Source organism: Alligator mississippiensis, chromosome 2, assembly GCF_030867095.1.
Source record: "Alligator mississippiensis isolate rAllMis1 chromosome 2, rAllMis1, whole genome shotgun sequence".
Taxonomy (NCBI): Eukaryota; Metazoa; Chordata; order Crocodylia; family Alligatoridae; genus Alligator; species Alligator mississippiensis.
In genome coordinates, this window is record NC_081825.1 from 95,401,135 (window position 1) to 95,423,145 (window position 22,011).

Consider the following 22,011-nt stretch of genomic DNA (forward strand, 5'->3'; position numbering starts at 1 on the left):
ATTGGGCTGTTAGACAGGAAGGCGTGGTGTACAATTGCACATGCACACACTCAAAAATCAATTAGGTGCATGCACACACACACTAGACACATACACATACTCTAGGTGCATACACCCCCACCAGGCGTACATACACACACTACCAACTCAGGCACATACACACTCAAAATTACCGGCCTAGGCACATGCACACTTATTACCAATTCAAGCACCTACACACTATACATGCCAAAGGTTAGACAAAAATCAGTGGTCAATACCCACACACTCAGTACACATACACAGATTACTAATTTGTATATCATGCACATAATGACATATATACATACACACACACACACACACACCAGTTCACACACATACAATCCACCCACACATACATACAAGTAAGTTCCTAACTTGGATGGTGTGGTGTGTATGTGTGTGTGCTTGAGGTACCTGGGATACTTGGGGGAAGGTTAAGTGAAAGAGAGAGTTAAAGTGTAGGGAGTGAAAGTTGTCGGAACTGGGATTAGAACCAGTAGACTAGAGAGAAGCTGGCTGAGGAACTGAGGCTTGGGTTTACTTAAGGTCAGGCTCACCTGGTGCCAGGGTGGAAGCAAGGGAAAAAGCCCAGTGGCAAGGAGGAAACAGCCAGGAGATAGAGGCAGAAAGCTGGGAGATCAGGGGAAAAGGCAGTGGGGATGAGACAGTGGCAAAGAAACAGGGGTCTGAAGGCAGAGAGGAGCTCAGGACTGCTGGAGCCACAAGAGCATGGGACAGGTGTTGGAGGTGGCGGTGAGCCAGAAGCAGGAGAGGGAGAAATGAGACAGAAGTTAGAGGGGCAAGGAGCAGAGATTGGAGCAGGGCTGGAACCGTACTAAAACAGAACACAACTTAGGGGTCCAAACACCAGTTTTACTAAATGAAGACTGTACTGTACAGCTTGGTTCCTACACACACTCACACAAGCACTCCCATACACACACACAATGGCAGCAGGAGAAAGAGACTCAGTGGAAGGGTTGGAGTCCAGGTAGGGAAGAGAAACAGAGTCCAAGTTCTTGGTTGAAGAGAGGGTGGGGGGTGATAGCTACCTATCCAGGCTGAAAAGGGGTCTTTGTCCAGCAGGTGTTGTCCAGAGGGAGGGTCGTTGGCAGGGCCTCTGAGTAGATAGGTGGTGTGGCATGGTCCTGGTCCAGATGGAGAGAGCGTCCCCAGGAGTCAGTCTTTGCTACCCCTTTTTATGGGGCAGACTACTTGTGATCTCCTATGGAGAGGGCCTGTCCAGGCAAGTTCAGTCCTGTTCCAGAGGGCTCCAGGTGTTCTTACTGAGCTTGTGCAGCCTTGGCACGATGGTGTTGCCTCATCTTTTGTTTCTTGGTTGCTGAGGGTGGTTCCAATGGCTGAGTCGTTGGTCCAGGTATTGGTTTTGAAGGTTTGGTCATTCAGAGGGAGCAGACCTACTGCCATTGTCTCTCAAGCACCCGCATTCATCCCCATTCATTCAGGAACCAAGTTACATAGGAGGGGTAGGTGCGAGTCATAAGTTACATAACTGGGCATGGGGACACGATGGAGACTTGACAAACAAAATGGAAACTTGACATGACTTATGCTAACTTACATAGATAGGCCTAAATCATATAGTATCAGTAAAACAGTAATATAGAACAGTAAAAATCAATATACACATAATAATTATACAATATAAAGAAGGAGAAAAAACAAAACAAATACAACATGCTACAAAAATAAAATGCTGAAGCTTATCCTATGTCTTAGCTCACTTATACTTATTTATAGGGAATAGAGAGGGAAAGAAAAAGTCAGAAATGCTTGGGGAAGGGGAGGGAATACATTTTTAAATAAAATAAAAAACAACAGAAACTGGGGGTTTTGCTACAATCTTTTCAAGGCATCAGCTGAAAGAATCTTATTTTCATGCAAACAAATAATACTCTTTTACTGTGTTCTTGTCAAATGACAGCAAATGCTCTTAGGGTATCTAAGACAACTAAAACAGGATGCAACCAACAGACCTTGAGGTATTTTTCAGCATGTTGGCTTTATTTCTTTTATGAGAGAGAGAAGACCAGTAACATTTGTTTTGAAATAGTTCAGCAAAGGGGGTAGACATAGCTACAGAAAGATACCTGAATTAAGCAAAAATTATTCCCAAAAGTATTACTGAAGACATAGCCACCTTACCTACATCACAGTTATTAACAGAAAATGCAGAAGACCAAAGAATTTCTCTGGCAGTCACAGTCTCAGCTGGTATATTCCATTTAACAAAGATATAATTAGTTTAATGTACAGGCAAATTCTCTGTATGGAATAACAATAAATAAATCCTTATCAGGAAAAGGGCCTGCCCCATATTCTAGGTGGAAGGCCAGTGCAGGAGTGCTACTATAGTGGTCTTAAATTAACTTTCCTATGACATTAAGGCCTCTTTTAACTTACTCCAAAATACTTGCTGCTGCACTTCCTCAAGAGGCCATTCCAGGTAGGTCTTTGTGTTCATTAATTTCCTCAGTTTGCAGAACCTTTTGGGAATCGCCTTTCCTTGAATGGGCTCTAAAAGAATCAGAATAGCTGTATCATTGTTCTCATCAAAGAGGCGGAAGTGGGAGAAGTCCAGCTCATACTTGCACCACTCGCTCTGCACAAAGTGCTCTGACAGCACAAACAGCGTCTTATGACTCTTCTCAATGGAGTCAATGATGTTATCAACAATCCACTTCCCAGGCATAAAATCCCGTTTGTGAAGACACAGTTTCAGAGGGGGGTTGGCGTGCTCCAGTTCCTGTACCATTAAGTTTTCAACCCACTCAGAGTCTCTCTCACTGTAGGAAACAAAAGCATCATAGCAGATGTCCTTTGTTTGCACTTTCCGTGGCTTCCTTTTTGCTTGAAGCCAAGACCAAGTCATTTTCATATACCAGAATGCATGCAGCTTGTACCCCACAATCACAATGAGCAGGATGAGTAGGAACAGCAGAATGCAGATTGAGGACACCACCAGTGTTTGGTGGCATTCCATCAGCGAAAGCTGAGCAGCTTCCACCTGCTTCCCTCTCACAGCAGATGGAGAGTCACAAATGTAGTTTTCTGGCCAGTCAGCCAAGACATGGGCTATTCCTGCCTCAGACTGAATGAAGGAGAGAAATTCACAAGAGCAGATGAAATTATTGTCCCCAGCCTCCAGCCTCTTCATGTTCTTAAAGGATTTGTGTTCTTCCTTGGAAAAACTGTTTAATTTATTTCTTGTGATTGTCAGAGCCACTATATTAGGAAGAAGTGCAGCATCCGGCAAGGCCTTTAATTTGTTTTGGGCAATGTATAGCTCTCGGAGGAGTGGGAGCTCTATTCTAAATTCAATCAGGTTGTTGCTACTAACATCCAAAACTTCAAGAGTTGGAGGAATGCAACCTGTTAGCTTGGGGATTTGAGTGCCTGATAAATTTAAATATTTCAGGTTTTCCGGCCATTCACATACTTCCGGCATCTGTCCAAAATTATTCTGGCTAATGTCTAGGTTTGTTAGCTTCTGTAGGTGAGCTAAACTTTTTCCAGTCATCTTTAAATTGCTCAAGGAATTCTGACTTAAATTTAAAGTGTTCAGAACAGGCCAAGCGCCCATACATGCTGAATGCCCCAAAGCGGGATCTGAAAGCAAGTTGTCACTTAGGTCAAGAAACTCCAGTGAAAGCAAACGTTTTGAAATGAGGCAAGGAACCAAGAAGACCTTAGTATTGCCAACAGTTACCTTTGTAAGGTTACCTATAAGATTTAACACAGCATAAAGATCTGTAAATAAATAAAATTTTTCGATGGATACGTTCCATATTGTCAGTACTTTAACAGGGAATGGTTTGTCTGCAGGACCTTGTTCAGACCATTGTCCAGTCCCCTGCAACGTACAGTCTTCTGCCTCCAGCTCTACCAATTGCCTCATGTTCGCCATGATGCCCATCATACTAGGGATGCTTTGATCTGTAAGCAAAACATTTCTAAACAGGAGTTTCTTCATAACAGAAGGAATCATTATATTCAGTAACATAGTTTCATTTTCTGTCCTGAAGGCTATATTTCTCAGTTCTAAGCAGGTTACAGAATTTACAAGATCCCTCAGAATTGATGATAGCACAGAAATACCTCTTACATTTATGATTATGTGATTTATGTTCCTAATGGATTTCAAACTTCCCTGCTCATACCAATGGAGCTTTTCCCCCTGAATTTCAAGTTGCTCAAGAACAGTAATTCCTTCAAAGTCCTGCTGCTGTATAGCAAGGAAGCGATCTTTATTCCCAAGGTACAAATTTCTCAGATTCTTAAGATTTGAAAACAGGGACCCTTCTCCAAGTTCTGCATAGAAATTACCCCGTATGTCCAGGTGCTGTAAGGAAACAAAGTCCCTGAACCAAGTAGGTGACAAGCGAGTCAAGTTATTATTGGATAAATCCAAATGCTCCAGTTTTCCAAGGGAGTGAAATGAATCCTCGCCTATTGTCCAAATTTGATTTGATTGCAGCAACAGCACACGGAGGTTCACGCCTGACCTCAGGTCATTTTCACTGATGTGTTCTATCTTGTTGTGGGCCAGGTTTAGTCCTGTGATTTCACTTGTTATCCCTGAAGGAATGGTGTTCAGCCCCAAGGAAGAACAGTCACAAAAATGAGCAGCATCACACGAAGGACAAACCTGCTTTGTGGCTCTTTCTTCTGAAACCTTTGCAGTTATGACTGTGTAGATGATCCAGATTCTCCAAATGTTTTCTGTCATCCTGCTTGGTTTAATTTTTTTCAATATCTTATCTGTGAAAAAAGAGAAATAAAGGGAGAAATGAGCTAGCTAAGTGAATTGAATTCCCTCAATAACTACCCCCACAATGGAACCATCGCCATTTCTGGATCTTGCACTTGCACCTCCAGAAATGTAATACATCTCATCCAGTGAACTAAGTGCGCTGATAGAAAATATCTAAGAGAAACCAAACAACAACTGCATACCAAAATGAACGCACAACGAAAATCTATCAAAGACAAAAATACCCAATTACCTTTGGGTGCACACTTCTCACAAGACAGCCACTCTCTCTCCAATCTCTCAGTTCTAAGCCTCAAAGGAAATTTACAAAACAACTTTCATACATGAGCCTATGAATTTCACTTGATAAATCCAGTGGATACAAAAAAATCATGGAGTAAATATAAACATTGAATTGAAATATATACACATTATAACCTGTCTACCACCCAAAAACTCCAGGTAACCTGTCTGCGTTTTACCAGCTACATCACCTGGTCAACATTCCTTCCTCCCCCCACCCTCCCTCAACCACCTACCTGTCTCACACCTATTGTCTCCCGTGGCCTCTGATCCTCACTGCCATACACCTGCACTTTCAGACCTGCATTTTGCATATTGGCTTCTATTCCATCCAGGAGAACAAAACAGCAGATGACTCTCCCTATGCCTGTGTTTGGACCGGAAAGCTTGCAAAGAACAACTTTTCCAACTATTTAGTTCATCTAATAAAAGATATCACATTTACCCAAAGCACCTTGAACTGCAGTGTAATTTCATTTGTTAGGACTTCTGATTTTATTTTTTTTCTTCAAACAGGAAGTTAGACAGAGTGGCCTAAAAACTGACTTTCTTTTTGTAATGTTTCCCTGGTTGAGGTTCATTTTCTTTTCCCGATGATTTACTTTGGAGGTGTGACAACTCATTGGTGTTTAAAGTAAGTGCATACTGTAATTAAATACTCAGGTTTTACAACCTATTCTTCCAGAAGTATATAGACACTAACTTCTGGCACTGTGCCTCCTCTTTTTTACTGAACATCGCAAGTGTTACTCATAGAATTGCTTCACCAGAAACAACGGGGAATGACACAGCAACTCATCTGATTTGGTACCAAGAACTTTATTAGATGAAGACAAGACAAAACTTTTTAAGTACAAGGTTAGTCATACATACAGACACCAGCCTGACAAGCAGTTCAGAGCTTTACAGTGAGTATTCAGGATTGGTACCAGGTCCCGAGTTTCCTGCTGGGCACTGAGTGTAGAGATCTGTGGTCATGATCTCAGGTGTTGACACTCCACAAGGTGATCAAAGAGGTGAGTGCAGGATCACCAGTCATCTGTCTTTTATACATCTCTCTTCCTTCTTCTTGAACCTTTCATCCTATCTATGCTCTAAGCTAAATAGATTTTCTTATTTGGAGCAAATATTATAATTAAATATTATAATTATAATTAAGCTGAGCCCCTAGGTGTTGCCAGGATACCAGGGACCTTTTGACCCAGACAAGAGATGAAAAAAACACCACAGACAGTTTTTCCTATCTCCATAAGCACTTGCTTCCTGCTTTCTTGCTCAAGCAGCAAGTGAAGGATACTGCCGTTCAACAGAATCTTTACTACAGAGGTCAAGCCAGCTTGTTTTTACATTTTAAAACCCCAATATGTCTGATTCCTGTTCTCCACCTCAGTGCCTTAATGCCTCATCCTAAATCTTGTAGCATAATTTAAAATATCACGCTACACAAGGGTTGTCTACATTTTGCTTTAGCCAGAGAGGGACTTTTACAACCTTGAACCTTGCAAGCAGGGTTAACACACCAATATATCAATACAAGACTTCACTTAAACAAAAATTATATTGCTAAGGACAATAGTACATGGGTGCATCTATTTTCTGGTTTTTCTCTTCCTCATGCTTTAGATCTTTCTTGTTTTTGGATATTGTTACATTCTTTGTGGGAGAGAGCATGTCTGTCTCTATTTTTTTTTTTTTTTTTTTTTTTGGAGTCCAAGATAAAGGGGACTGATGTTACTCCAGGCTTCTTGGCATTACTATAAAGTAAATAATAAAAAGGAAAGAATGATACATCTTATGAATTCTGCAAAGGCAATCCAGAATATCTGTGGAAAAGTGGGGACAACCCATCAAAACAAGTGAATCCTGTCACCATTTGATAAACAGCACAGACAAAACGGAATACATTGCAGCAACGTACATTTTAGTTCCTTTGCCAACATAGTACTGATTTAATTCACACAGGGTCTGACCACACAGCTTTTGATATCACTGGCTTCAGTAGCAGAAAGATTACATCTATAGTTACTTGAGTACTGACCTTCCTTACTGAGAGATATCAATTGGCTTCAGTACTGGCCTTTCTTACTCCTGCATTCTGTATCAGTCTCGTGTCTTAGGATCCAAGGAGTCTCTTCTCATACCAGCAACATCACAAGAAAACCAGGAATATGCTGGCTGATGAAAAGCTGAAGAACACAGGCTAACGGGTGAAAATTGTAACTTCTGTCTGCACCCTTATACTGCTCTCCTTTGAGCTTTAAGATTCCTGTTTCCTAAGTCAACGATTTAAAAATAATAATAATAATAATAATAATGTGGCGGGCTCACTGCTTTCGCCTGGCAAACCCGGCTTGGAGAAGGGCACTTTGGATTGGTGGAACATTTCCACCAATCAGGTAACAGCTGGGAGGGGCTTGCCCCACCCCTGCTTGGACTGGGAGGTGAGAAACCCCTAGACCTAATTGAAGACTGCGCTTTGCAGGTCCGGCAGACTTCGGGGGGGGCCTCCAGTGTAAATAAAAGCCCAGTGTACTCAGCTATGCTGAGCAGATGCAGCGAGGGACAGCGAGGAGAGAGGAGCTCCAGAGAAGACTATCATCTGGACCGCGCCTGAGCCTCGACAGTGCGTGGATCAGCACACGGGGAGCAGGCCCTGGAAGCTGCTCAGGCCTCTCACAGTGCGCAGGTTGGCACATGGGGAGCTGGCCCTTGGAGCAGCTCGAGGCTGCTTGGGCCCCACACGGTGAGCAGGTCAGCGCACGGAGAATCGGCCCTGGGAGCAGCTCGATGCTGCTCAAGTTAGCCCCGGCTCTAGTCCAGATAACCAGAGCACCACAGTGTGGCTCAGCATTAAACTAAAAGAGCCCCAGTGCACAAAGGAGGGCCCGGGAAGGGGAATGACCCCTGGTGTAAGGCTGGGGAAATGGAGCCAGTGAGGGCTCGGCTCCCATAGAAGCTCCCTGGGTGCCCAACGTGGGGCCCAGAAGGAAGAACCTTCAACTGGAGGCCGATGGCTCCAGGAGGCCTGAAACGGTATGGGGACCCAGAGGCCAGATCGATAGCCCCCAGAAGAAGGGCTGTGAGTTACTGGGAACCCGGGTCCTGCAGGGGAGGCAGCCCTGGGCAAGGGACCCTGGGGGGGAGTGGGCCTAGGGGGAGAAGACCCTATCCCATTCGAGGGATCAAGTGGTTGGAACCCAGATAGTGTGCGTCTAATATCTGGTATAGTTGTGTTTCCTATTCGGTATCTATTGTTATTGTTGGTGTTATAAATAGTTAGGTGTATTAATTCTGTATAATGGGCTCTGTAAGGATGTCTTTATTAGCTAACCCACTTGTGGTACAAACTTGCTGGATTGACTGTCCTGGGAGCCACCCCTCTTCTGGGCCTGAGGCACAGGTACTTGCCCGAATGCCTTTCCTAGGGCCGTTCCTCCAGCTAACAGACCTTTATATGTATATTTGTATCTATATCTGTAATTATATCTATCTTAAAGAGTTTTATATATGTGTATATTGGTAACTCAATAAATTGTATATAGTTAAGAATTTGGGCTTCAGCTAACTCTATAGAGGAAAGAGGTATCCGCTCAAAATTCTGGCATCCCTTTAAAAGTAGCCCCTCCTGCCTATCTGCCCCATCCGATTGAAAATAGGGCACACCCTTGGGTGTACCCGGGTTACAAAAAAAATCATTTTTTTTAAAAATCAAAATCAGATTTTTTTTATTTAATCATATTTTTTTGTTAAGATGCTTTTGGGGGAGGGGGAGGGCTGGCTCCCCACTGCCATGCACCCTCCCAGAGAGTGGGGGGGGGGACTGACACCCCCCAGATCTGTACTTGGGGCAGGCACAAGCTCAGGCTCCTGCCCCGCTTTCCTCCCCTGGGGCCTCTGGAGCCCAATGGGCACCACCTGGCGCAGCTGGTGACAGTGGGGCTGCGTGGGGATATCCTCACTACTGCTCACCCCACCCCCGCTGCCCTGGTGACATGCCTCCTGCCCCTGCTGCTGCTTTGAGTGGTGCAGTCCTGTGCCGCTACCCTCACTGCAGCCCTGTGCACAGGAGACACGGTGCCGGGGCAGTGCAGGGCAAGTAGCAGCAAGGAGATCCCTGCGTGGCTCCGCTGCTGCCTGCCACACTGGGTCATGCCTGCTGGGCTCCAGTGGCCCCAGGGGAGGGATGCAGGGTGGCAGGGAACAGCCAAGCAGCACGGAGAAGCTGCTAGTCACTGTTCCCTGCCACCCTGCTTCCCTCCCCTGGGGCCATCCAGAGCCCGGCAGGTGTAATCTGGTGCAGCAGGCAGCAGCGGAGCTGCACGGGGATCTCCTCACCACTGCTCATCCAATGCTGTGCCAACATTGCACCTCCTGCACATGGGGCTGCACTGGGGGCAGCGGCATGGGGCTGTGCCCGTCCAAGCAGCAGAAGGCACAGGAGGCACGTTGCCAGGGCAGTGAGGGGCAAGCAGCAGCCAGGAGATCCCAACCCGGCTTTGCTGGCCCCAGCCATGCTGAGTCATGCCTGCCAGGCTCTGGAGGCCCTGGGAGAGGGAAGCAGGGTGAAAGCTTGAGCCTGCAGCTTACACCTGCCCTGGGTACAGATCTGAGGGCACAGGTCTCCCCTGCCCCCTGGGAGTGCACATGGCAGCAGGGAGCCGGCCTGCCCGAGCCCATAGTAGTGGGGAGCGGGGGCAAGGGGCTTTGGACCTGGGTCTGTAGCCCTCGCAGCTGGGGGCCCCCTCCAGCAGGGCTGGGGGACTGTAGGGGGGTTTCATTTTAATCACGGATTTGGCAGGGGTTTTAGCAGAGAATTTGTAATTTTTTATCAGAGAAAACCAGGATCCCTGCTGATGACCCACCCATCAGCCCTATTGGCTCTTTGCAAGTTTGTGTACACACAGTCAAACCCTTTCCTTTCTCTAAAAGTGCAAAGTTTCAAGAAGTGAAATGGATAAAGGATATCAAACCACAAGAATACACTTTTTGTAGAAAATGATTAAATTGAGACTTCCTGACCAATGATTTAAATGTAATTTAAATCAATTTGATTTAAATCAAATCCACCCTGTTCCAAATGCTCATTAACTTTCTTTATTGAAACTTAGGTGTAAGAGTTTTCTTTCAAACTGTTACCTTTCTTAAGTTGGTACACTCATTCTATAAATGTGTTGCTTTTGAAGCCAGTAGAATTATTAAATAAGTGCAACACTGCCCTTCAGACTCATCTCTCTGTTTTAATTTTTGTACTGAGAAAATGGATACAAAAGTTACTGCTTATTCTTGAACCATCTTCTGTGTCAGCTGGAATTCAACTGCAGGTCCCCTTTCTTTAGGACAGTCAACTTTTATTGGTGCAACCAATGATGCAATTCCTTCAGGAAATCCATTTTTTCACAATCAGTTCTGGCAGCACTAGAGAACTAGCTTTCAAACTGGATTTCCCCATATGCATTAAAATAAAATTAAAATGGGGAAAGTTTTCTCTCAAAAAGTAAAAATTTGATGATGTGTACTACTTGTAACTCATTTTTGTAAGCATCCAGAATTATGCTGATACCAAACATTCATCATGTCTGCTTGCTTACATTAGTTAGTTATGTTCCCAAGTTGAAGATGATGAGGCCTAGAGGATAGGATGTACATTTTAAAATATAAAACTGGGTCAAGTTTTTGGTCAGAACAGTACAGTAGAGATATGTTCAGAGCTACTTCATTTTTCAGGACACCATGTCAAAAATAATATTTGAAGTGGACAGTAATTATCAAAGATGATGAAGTTAACAGGAAGCCTTTGTGAAAAATGGACCATAATTCCCTATCCAAAAGACAACATTTTGAACAAAAATAAACTGAAAAATTTCACTGAAGCAGTGTAGAATTAAAAGGAGGTAAGGAGCTTGTGCTAAGCAAAAGATAATTTTATGAATTTGAAAATTTTGTATTCATATAAGAGAGGACAGCCTAGAACTCTTTGAGTTTCACCAAATGCAGCCAAAGGGTATAAAGCATCTCACTAGGTGAGAAAAGCAGAGCTGTTTTTCTGAAAAGTGCTGAAACATTAATCTTTTGAATTTTAAGTGCCATACTTTCCAAAAATGGTTCCAGTTTTGCGGACAACACATTGTATATATATTTTTCAAGGTCTACCATTTGCAAGCACATGGAATAAAATTCAGACTTCTCGAAAATGGCATTGATGTGCAGTAACTCCAGTGATCTTCATATATACATGCAGAAGGTATGTACTCCTCAAGGGTGCCAAAGCACAGCTACACCACAGTTATGGGTCCCAATACTTAAAAAATGAATGACTGCCCCCCCGGATCCCTTTAGCTGAGCCGGTAGGGAGCCACGCTCCTGAGCCGTGCCGTGTGAACAGAGCGTGCCGGCGTTTGCACTGGCGTTCGTGCCAGAGGGCAGGCAGGAAGGGCCAGGAGGGAGACTCCTGCAAGGGTAGGGCGAAGGCACCACACAAAACTCTAAGTAAACAGCAACTTATACAATGGTGTGGACACGGAGTGGTGCTAGGGCCCCTGTCCGGGGGGCGCTGCCTGCCCGGGGCTTGTCTGAGGCCTCCACCCAGACAGAGCCCATGGGGGGGCTAGCGTCCACCTGCCCCCTGGCCTGCGGGGGATGCCCAGCAGGGACAGAGGGGGCAGGGAATGGGGGCCCCCACACCTGTCCTGCAAGCGCCTGTCTTAGGGCCCCAGAGACGCAGGTGAGGGAGCTCCAGGAGGAGGTCAGTAGGCTGAAGGGAATCAGGGAGGCGGAGGATGAAATTGATGGTTATTTCCTTTCCCTGCAGGACCAGGAACACAAGGAAGAAGCACCCCAGGAGGTGCCCTCCACTGCTGAGTGGCAGACGGTCACAACCAAAACCAGGGTTGCTCGCAGCAAAGCAGTACCAGTTCCTCCAGTCTGGCTGGATAACAGGTACAAGGCTCTGGCAACACTGCAGGAGAAGGAAGGAGGAGGAAACCTCCAGTGAGGAGGCAACTCCACTCTCTTCATGCTCCGAACAGGCCGAAGGAGCCAAGCAGACCCAGAGGAAGAAGCGTTGAGTGATTGCCATAGGCAACTCCGTCCTGAGAGGTACGGAGGGCCCCATCTGTCGCCAGGACCCCTCAACATGTGAGGTGTACTGCCTCCCTGGAGCAAAGATTCGGGATGTGACGGGGATGATCCAGCCCACCGATTACTACCCCATGGTCCTAATCCATGTGGGTATTAATGATGAGGCCAGGAGAAGCCCTGATCACCTGATGACAGACTACCATGCTCTGAGGGGCGTGCTGAGGGAGATAGGAGCACAGGTGGTATTCTCCTCTGTCCTACCAGTGAGTGGACATGGAAGACTACATGAGACCTGCATCAGAGAGACCAAGTGGCGGCTTCGGGAATGGTGTCTAGAGGCAGGCTTCGGCTTCCTAGACAACGACCCGCACATCATGACGAGAGACAGGCTCGGGTGGGATGGGCTTCACCTTTCCCCCAAAGGTAAGCATGTGTTCTCTTCTAGGTTGGCGGATCTCCTCCGGCGGGCTTTAAACTAGGCTCATCAGAGGATGGGGAAGATGAGGGCGGAGGAAGCCTTGAACCAAAAAACCAAGAGACACCCACAAGAACAGCCCAGCCTAGATCGAACACGAGCAGAACAAATACTCAGGTAAGCAACAGGGGCCCGGGTAGTACTGAGATTAGAGGGCCAGTGCACACATCTTCAGGAGGCCTCAAATGCCTATACACAAACGCTCATAGTACGGGGAACAAGCAGGAGGAACTTGCCCTCCTGCTACCTGACACCAAACCAGACGCAGTGGGACTCACAGAAACATGGTGGGATCCAACACACAACTGGGCGGTGAATATCAAGGGCTATAGGCTGTATAGGAGGGACAGGACAGGGAGGAAAGGTAGGGGAGTGGCACTCTACATCAAGGAGGAATACACATCCTCATCTAGTAGCACAAGGTCAGATCAAGGGCACACTGAAGTCCTCTGGGTTAGAATACAAGGAAGTTGAGGGGAAAGGGACTTAACAGTGGGGGTCTACTACAGGCCACCCAACCAAGGGGAAGATCTAGACCAGGAATTCTTAAGTCAGCTCACGGAGGTAGTTAGGTCAAAAGATGTGGTCATCATGGGTGACCTGAACTTTCCAGACATCTGCTGGGAAGAGCAGTCAGCCAGGTCTGACCACTCACATAGGTTCCTAGCTGAGATACAGGACCTCCATCTAACTCAGGAGGTGCACAGCCCCACCAGGGGAGATGCCTTTTTGGATCTGGTGCTTGCCACAGGTGATGACCTCGTGTGGGGGCTGCTGGTGCTTGACCACCTGGGTGACAGCAATCATCGCCTGCTGGAATTCACCATCCAGCGCAAGGTGGCAAAAGCCAGCAGCAAGGCAGCAGCCCTGGACTTCAGGAGGGCGGATTTCAATGAGGTAAGAAGAATAGTTGGGGAAGTACTGAGGTCCCGGAGGGGAGGGGAGGGGAGTTGGGTGTCCAAGAGGAGTGGTCGTTCCTTAAGGAGACAATCCTCCATACCCAAAGGGAGGTAATCCCAACAAGGGTCAAAGTGGGCAAGAGGGCACAAAAGCCCCCATGGCTCACCAAAAGCATACAGGAACATCTCCTAGCTAAAAGAGAGGCATACACCCAATGGAAGGGAGGGGCCATCACCAGGGAAGACTATACCTCGGTTGCTTGGGGCTGCAGGGGGGCAGTCAGGAAGGCACAGGCAGAGATGGAACTGGGACTAGCTACCCAGATTAAAGGACAACAAGAAGTCCTTTTTTAAATACATAGGGAGCAAAAAAGAAGGTACCCGGTAACGTGGGGCCTCTGCAAGACACGCTAGGAAATCTGGTTATCACACCAGACGACAAGGCTAACCTATTTAACTATTTCTTTGCCTCCACTTTCCTCAACAGGGACCAGATCAGCCTGTCTGCCGGGACCCCCTCAGGCCCTGGGGGAGGCGCACCCAGGCCTAGGGTCAGTGAGGATCTAGTCAGGGAACTTCTGGAGGGACTGGACGTATTTAAATCAGCTGGTCCTGATGACCTCCACCCCAGAGTGCTGAGGGAATTAGCAGAGGTCATTGCGGGACCCCTGGCATGGCTTTACGAGCACTCGTGGTGCTCTGGTGTGGTGCCAGAGGACTGGAAAAGGGCCAATGTGGTTCCCATTTTCAAAAAAGAGAGGAAGGAGGACCCAGGGAACTATAGGCCAGTTAGTCTTACCTCAATCCTGGGTAAGCTTTTTGAGAGAATTATCCTGGCGCATGTCCATGAGGGGCCAGCGGGGGGGGGGGGGGGGGTTATGCTTAGGGGCAACCAACATGGGCTCATTAGAGGCAGGTCCTGTCAGACCTGTCACAACCCAAGGGTGTGATTTTTTGTTTGTGTGTGCTTCGGCACTGCTAAATTATTTTCCCGCCGTTTGTAGCTTTCTTTGCAGGGTGCATTTCTTCGTTGCAGCACAGAAATGCACGTTGCAAGGAGTTCCCGCCATTTGTATTTAAATTCGTGCCCCACTATTGGTCAGTTCTAAATTATTCCTACGTGGCGGCTAGCGATTGGCTTGCTAGCCGTATAAGAGGCTTGAGTGGTTTCCGCCCAAGTCGGAGGACTCCACGAACATCAGGAGGAGGAGACTTCACGTCTCGTGAAGATCTCTAAGCGCTGCGGAGCCTATTGGACCCAGCGTGAACATCAAGAAGGCAACAGGGGTCTGATCAGCCTCTCGCCTCTCCCTGTCGCCGAACGATCCCTCAACGTACCCTTCCCTGCGCGCAAAAGTTCCACGGAGCCTCGAAAACTTCGTGTGAGTGAATTGCAAGTGAATCCAGAGCTCTGTCTGAGTCCTAAAACTAGGATTTAAGCGAAGTATTCCTGGAAACGTTCCAGCCTACACCGCGACCATCTACGGTGTAAGTAAACAATCTTAAACAACCATTAAGCGTCCGTGCCTAATTCTAGCATGCCGCCTGCTTTCCCCGACCCGGCGTGTCAGGGCTGCTGGCCACAGCCCGCCGCACGAAAAAAGGGCCTCGGACTGCTCCCGGCCCGCACATGGCGACGAGGATGGGACCAGGGGAAAGCACGCTGGAGCTAGAATTAGTTAAGAACTGCCCTTGGCGCAGTGGAAAACGCCAAGTAGAAAATTTCATGGAACTGGAGGCGCATATCGCTTACCACCAGGCGGGCGGAACGGGTGAGAGATTTATCAGCGGACGTCTTTTGCTGAAGGGAGAAGAGGGAGCTTCCGAAGACGGAGCCCCGAAAAAGAGGGAAGTGTATCTGCACCCCGCGGCATTCGGGTGTATAATGGGCGACGAGCGGGTCCTGTTCAGGCCCCTCGACACTGTGTCCCTCGCCAGAGTCAACCCGGCGGGCGAAGTAAACCCGACCCTCACCCGGGAGTGTGCCCATTGCCTAAGATGTGCTCGGGAGAGTGAAGAACCAGTGCCGATCGGCCGGTTCTCCCCCTTCATGCTGGCGTCTAGATTAAGTGGTCGCGAGCTTCCATCCGAGCTCCGTGAAGATCTGGAGACGAAGGAACGCGCCGCGGATGAGAGGGTGGCCCCACAATACGACAAGGGGGGGGGTGTTAACTGCAACTTTTCGTACTGTAACCGATCTAATGCATAAGAATTTAAGTTTGAAAGCCCAGCTGCGTATGGCTGTTCAAGCAGTCAAAGAAGCAGCTGCGAAAGAGAATCCTGAAACACCAGTCCAAGATTGCGCCGAGCAAGAGGGAGACCGTGTGGAAGAACCGGAAGAGAAGGGTGGAGCTTCGGAGGAACCCGCGAGCGTTCGGTCAGCGATTCCGCCCACCGACGCAGCGTCGTTTCCAGCGATCCCGCCCACCAATGCAGCGTCGCTTCTGGCAACCACACCTTCATGCCGACGAAAGGGAGAATCGAGCGGAGGAGTGCATCCGCCCCTCCTGCCTGAAGCAATAACAGCAGCAGTGACTCCCACAGCAGTAGTTCAGCCTGTACCAACATCGACTCCCGAAAGAGCAGCTCGTCCTGTAACAACAATCAACCCAGTGACTGATGCACAAGATGCCGCCACCAGTCGCATTCGTGCTTGGACGAAGTTACAACAGCTATACAAAGAATCTGAAATGGAATCCGACGAGGCTATAGTCTCATGGTTGGAACTCATGTCCATGGAGTTTGAGCTTGACTAACTGCCTTGTTGTATGTAAACCTTGTAAATATTTTGAGATACGTTAACTTATTTTTTGAGAGTTCTGTTTACAGATCCGGAATCAGAGTGCGTGGTGAAGAAAAGCCCCAAGAAGGATAACATCATCGGAAGGAGTGAGGGCCTGACGCGCGACTTCGCCATGACGCCCACTGAAGCCCTGATCGTGCAGTTTTTTGTTATAAATCTGATTATGTGTATATGTATTTATGTTGGTTATTATTTGGTTCGATCCCTGGAGGACGAACTTCTTATGTTGGCGAATTTTGTGTTTACCCGTTTTGTTCAGCGACCTGTGATAAGAGCTCTTGATTACTCGAGTGACGAGCGTGTAGCATAATTTAGCTATGCCTTCAGCAAGGGGGGATGTAACAACCCAAGGGTGTGATTTTTTGTTTGTTTGCGCTTCGGCACTGCTAAATTATTTTCCCGCCATTTGTAGCTTTCTTTGCAGGGTGCATTTCTTCGTTGCAGCACAGAAATGCACGTTGCAAGGAGTTCCCGCCATTTGTATTTAAATTCGTGCCCCACTATTGGTCAGTTCTAAATTATTCTTAAGTGGCGGCTAGCGATTGGCTTGCTAGCCGTATAAGAGGCTTGAGCGGTTTCCGCCCAAGTCGGAGGACTCCACGAACATCAGGAGGAGACTTCACGTCTCGTGAAGATCTCTAAGCGCTGCGGAGCCTATTGGACCCAGCGTGAATATCAAGAAGGCAACAGGGGTCTGATCAGCCTCTCGCCTCTCCCCGTCGCTGAACGATCCCTCGACGTACCCTTCCCTGCGCGCAAAAGTTCCACGGAGCCTCGAAAACTTCGTGTGAGTGAATTGCGAGTGAATCCAGAGCTCTGTCCGAGTCCTCAAACTAGGATTTAAGCTGTTCAACATTTTCATCAGTGACTTGGACGAGGGGGTAAAAAGCACCCTGTTCAAATTTGCTGATAACACTAAGATGTGGGGGGATGTGGGCACGCAAGAAGGGAGGAATAGGCTGCAATTGGACCTAGACAGGTTACAGGGGTGGGTAGATGAGAACAGGATGGGTTTCAACACTGACAAGTGCAAGGTGCTGCACCTGGGGAGGAAGAACCAGCAGCATACCTACAGGCTGGGGAACTCCCTTCTTGTCAGTGCAGAGACAGAAAAGGATGTTGGAGTCATTATTGATGCCAAAATGAACATGGGCCGACAGTGTGGGGACGCGGTCAGGAAGGCCAACCACGCCTTGTCATGCATCCACAGATGCATCTCGAGCAGGTCCAATGAGGTGATCTTCCCCCTCTATGCAGCACTGGTCAGGCCACAGATGGAGTACTGCATCCAGTTCTGGGCACCGCAATTCAGAAGGGATGTGGACAGCATTGAGAGGGTCCAGAGGAGGGGGCATGATCAGGAGGCAGCAGGGCAGGCGCTACGAGGATAGGCTAAGGGACCTGAAAAAGAGAAGGCTGAGGGGGGATCTAGTGGCCTGTTCCAAACTAGTCAGGGGGGACCAGCAGGCATTGGGGGCATCCCTGTTCCACCGAGCACTACCAGGAGTGACTAGAAATAACGGTCACAAGCTGGCAGAGGGTAGATTTAGACTAGACATCAGGAGGCGCTACTTCACAGTCAGAGTGGCTAGGATCTGAAACCAACTTCCAAGAGAAGTGGTGCTGGCTCCTACTCTGGGGGTCTTTAAGAGAAGGCTAGATGAACACCTTGCTGGGGTCATTTGACCCCAGTGCTCTTTCCTGCCATGGCAGAGGGTCAGACTTGATGATCTGTCAAGGTCCCTTCTGACCCTACAAACTATGAAACTAAGTTGCAACCAGGAAGCCCTAATTCAAGCCTCAAATTCATGAGACAATTGAATTAATTTGTTCCATCTCTCTGGTTGAATCAAAGTTGATGAAAAGGCAGAGTGAAGTATTACCAACAACTGGTATGCATCTCGGCTCATGTTTCCTCATTAATTCTTCTATCAACTTCATATGGAAGAAGGTGAAAAATGTATAATATGAAGTCTTGTTATCATGCAAGTACCTTGAGAGATTAAGAGCTATTGTCCACAATTGTCATATGGGTTCTCTTAGAAATGTAAGAATGAAGTCACCCTAAACAAATCCCTTTATGCCTAATGGGGTCCCACAAGCAAGTCAGTTCAATTTAGAAAAGTTGCTGATAGATCTAAGAATCAGCATGGACACTTTATTTTTATCTACCCAGAAATGGAAATTATCAGTTGATACAAGCAGTTTCTTGCCATTTCTTTCTAGGTCCATAACCTAATCAACTAGGATAGTGAAAGGTCTGAGGACTCATGAAACCAATCCAAATTTGTAACGCAACAGAAGTTCAGTGCACATAAACCACTTTCAAAATGCCTGAAACCAGTTTAAGATAAACCTAGATGGACGTAGTATTAGACTTAACTGATTTTAGGTTAAATTGGTTTATTGAATTTCTGTCCCAGAACCCCTCCAGATTCAAGTTAACTCACAGTCCCCCCAACATCCCAGGCTACTTTGCACCTCTCCCACAAAACCCCCTCACCGGGTGGGTGGGCTAACCTTGGCCCAGCTGTCTGCTCCAGCTGAGTAGGGAGTGCTGCTTCAGCTGAGTGTTCTAGCACCTCCCAGCTTCTGGCCTGGGCCACTGCAGGCATATGGCTACATTTCCAGAATCAGAAGTGAATGTCTGTTCACTTGCTTATCAGTTCAATCTACGCAGCTTAGACTAACCTGCAAAGACTGAATCAATTCAGCCTTGGACTTTTTGACTGTCTGTACTTAGCCCACATGGCTTCTTCTGAAACTATAGGCCCTAATGGGCACCGCACTTCAACAAGGACATATAAAAGCTTGAGAAGGTCCAGAGAAGGGCCACCTGTATGATCAGAGACTTGCATGGCAAGCCATACAAGGAAAGGCTGAGGGACCTGGGACTCTTCAGCCTGAAAAAGAGAAGACTGAGAGGGGACTAGGTAGCAGTTTACCGCTAAATTGGGGAAGTACAGCAAGGGCTCAGCGAACAACTGTTTATCAGAGCACCCTTACGGAAAACCAGGAGTAATGGTCACAAACTCCTAGGAGACTATTTCAGGCTCAACATTAGGAAAAACTTCTTCACAGTTAGGGTGTCTAGACTGTAGAATACGCTCCCTTCAGAGGTGGTGCAATTGCCTACCCTGGAAATCTTCAAAAGGAAACTGGACAGTCACCTTGCTTGGACCTGACCCCAGTTGTCTTTCCTGCTTGGTGCAGGGGGTCTGGACGCAATGATCTCCTGCGGTCCCTTCCAGCCTCACAATTTATGAATTAATATAAAACAAGCTTGATTATATATTTTTGAAATGGCAATAATGTATTTCTATCAGACTTCTGTTCTGTGTCTTCCCCTTTTGTGAAGCTCAAAAAGGGAGGTACATTTTCATACAGGAGCATGTTACTAGTTCTTAGAGCACTTTTGAAACCACAGGTTTTTCAGGCATTTACATCAGTCTACTGATGTGTAGCAACTTCTTCAACAGGAGGCCAGCAGAAATATAGAATTGTAAGATATAAGATAGGAGAAAGAGATGTATAGAAATATTATGTTCAAAGGTCTCTTGCTTTGAATCTTCTCTTTCTTTGATTCAACCTTCCTTGATATAAGCCTGTGAGGGGGTGGTTTGTTTGTTTTCAACATCACACATTGGCCTCCCATAGCTCTTTTCTTCCTTCTTGCTCCCTGTAAGCCTTAGCTGGCCACACATGAGTAAGTGCTACACAGCTTGCTTATGTCAGTTTTCCCACTGAAGCCACAGGGACTGGTCAGGTAAGTGCTACACAGTGTGAACAGAAATGGCAATTCTTATTTTGTCTCCAGAGCAGTGATGCTCAGTGTGTTCATTAAAGCCCAATTCCTGGAATCGTTTAAGCACAAGAGATCCAGCCACCTGAGCAATCATAATACTCTCCTTTATCTAGTATTCCTGTGCAGAGAACATGCAGTCAAGTGCATGCTATTTACAGCTTGTCTGTAATGCTACATCACGTAAAACATCCAGCCCTCAAAACTGGCTAACCTTGTTTCCCTTTTCGGCCACATATACTCACTTGGACATGTGCTTTTCAGGTCAAGACACCAACCTGCAGTACCTCCTCCTCTTTTTGGGTACTAAGAAAGGATCTTCACTGCTTCTGGGCTCATCTGCTGTGTGCCCGACGGTGGTTGTTACTGTGCCATTACTGCGCAGTCCTGGCTGCGCACAAGTAATTTCCAACCGTACTGCACAGTAGCAATGAGCTAGTGCACAGTAGCATTGGCATCACGGTTCGTGCCCACTGATACTATATCACTGTAGCAATGAACTACATTGCAGTAGCTCATCGCTACAGCAATGTGGTGTCTCATGCAGACAAAACCTCTGTGTGGAATTCGAGAGTCCTTATGCTTCTTTCCACTACTCACATATTGTGAATTATACAGCATTGGCCACTGCTTTTGTTCCCCCCCCACCGGAATTTTGTCTCCCGGAGAAACTGTCAGTGGTACAGTATTGAAGTGCCTCAACACCCTCCAACTACCCAAATTTGCTTTTATGCAGCAAATACTCTAGAGCCACATAACTGCAAGGCTAGGGTTAAGCAACCTGGACCCTTATGTGTACCACCTAACAAACTTTGCTCATTGAACCAAGGTGCCACCTCCCCCATTTAGGTAATCTTCTATTCTATAAGCCTTCTTAGTGCAGACTGGAAATTACCTTTTTTCTCTCTCTTCCCTGATTTCACATCAGTTAGCAAGAAGAGGGGATAATTTTCCACCCATCTCAGCAGAGAACTCTGTGGGAGAGGCAGCAGGAAGAGTTCCCACTGCCACCAACAAAGGTGTCTATATGAGATAGAAGACCACCGACCAGAGCCAAGCCAGGATGGCTTTACGAGAACTGAAATTCTCTAGAAACATGGATAACAATGGAGAAATGTTAAGCTGAGCTTTACTGTGTCAGCCAAAAGAAAGATAGTCTAAAGGTAGCCTGTGCCTTGAGAAAACAGAGAATTTTTTTTTATTTAAAAACATACAGTTAAAATAGTGCTGCCGGTATGTGTTAGATGTGCTCCAAACATGCCTAACAGATTGGGTCCTTCCACAAACTTAGGTCAACATTTTGCACCACTCAGTCTCATATCCGGATTGAAATGAAGCTTAGACAGGAGTTAGACACATAGCTACTCAGACTAATGCAGAGAGTTGGGCATGCTCAGAAGCTTAAGTCTAGGCAGCTAGGGATCTTTCCAGCCCAAAACAACTGCACAGAATGAATTTAGGTGCTCAAGGACTTGGGGGCTTCTGGATCACTTTTTCTGACTTAGGCACCTCAGTTGCACCTAATCCTTATTGAGAGTTAGTTTACTCATCTGAATCGAATCCATTGTTTAAAGACACTGGAATGAACATCCTACAGTGTAACTGAAATATATGTTTTAAAAGATATGTGAACACCATGTAGGATTGAAAAACCTTCAGTTTTTCTTTTTTCTATTTATTTTAAAAAGCATTACCTCCCCTTCTCCAACCATTTCTGACTTTTTCTCTCCCTCTCTATTCCCTATAGATAAGTATAAGTAAGCTAAGATGTAGGATAAGGTTTAACATTTTATTTTAGGTAGTAAGTTTTATTTTTCTCTCCCCTCTTTGCAAATAAGTTCCCTGCTATTTTGA

At 46.7% G+C, this 22,011-nt stretch overlaps 1 protein-coding gene across 2 annotated transcripts in view; it reads right to left on the reverse strand.

Annotated features, from left to right (window-relative positions):
• Positions 1-876: 876 nt before the first annotated feature.
• The window catches only part of LOC106740518 (toll-like receptor 2 type-2), a 37,038-nt gene continuing 15,903 nt past the window's right edge, over positions 877-22,011 (reverse strand). For both annotated transcript variants that reach the window (XM_059721951.1, XM_059721952.1), the window contains exon 2: positions 877-4,806. In XM_059721951.1, coding sequence (XP_059577934.1) covers positions 2,420-4,806 — 2,387 coding nt within the window. In that variant the 3' untranslated portion in view covers positions 877-2,419. The remainder of the gene's footprint in view (positions 4,807-22,011) is intronic.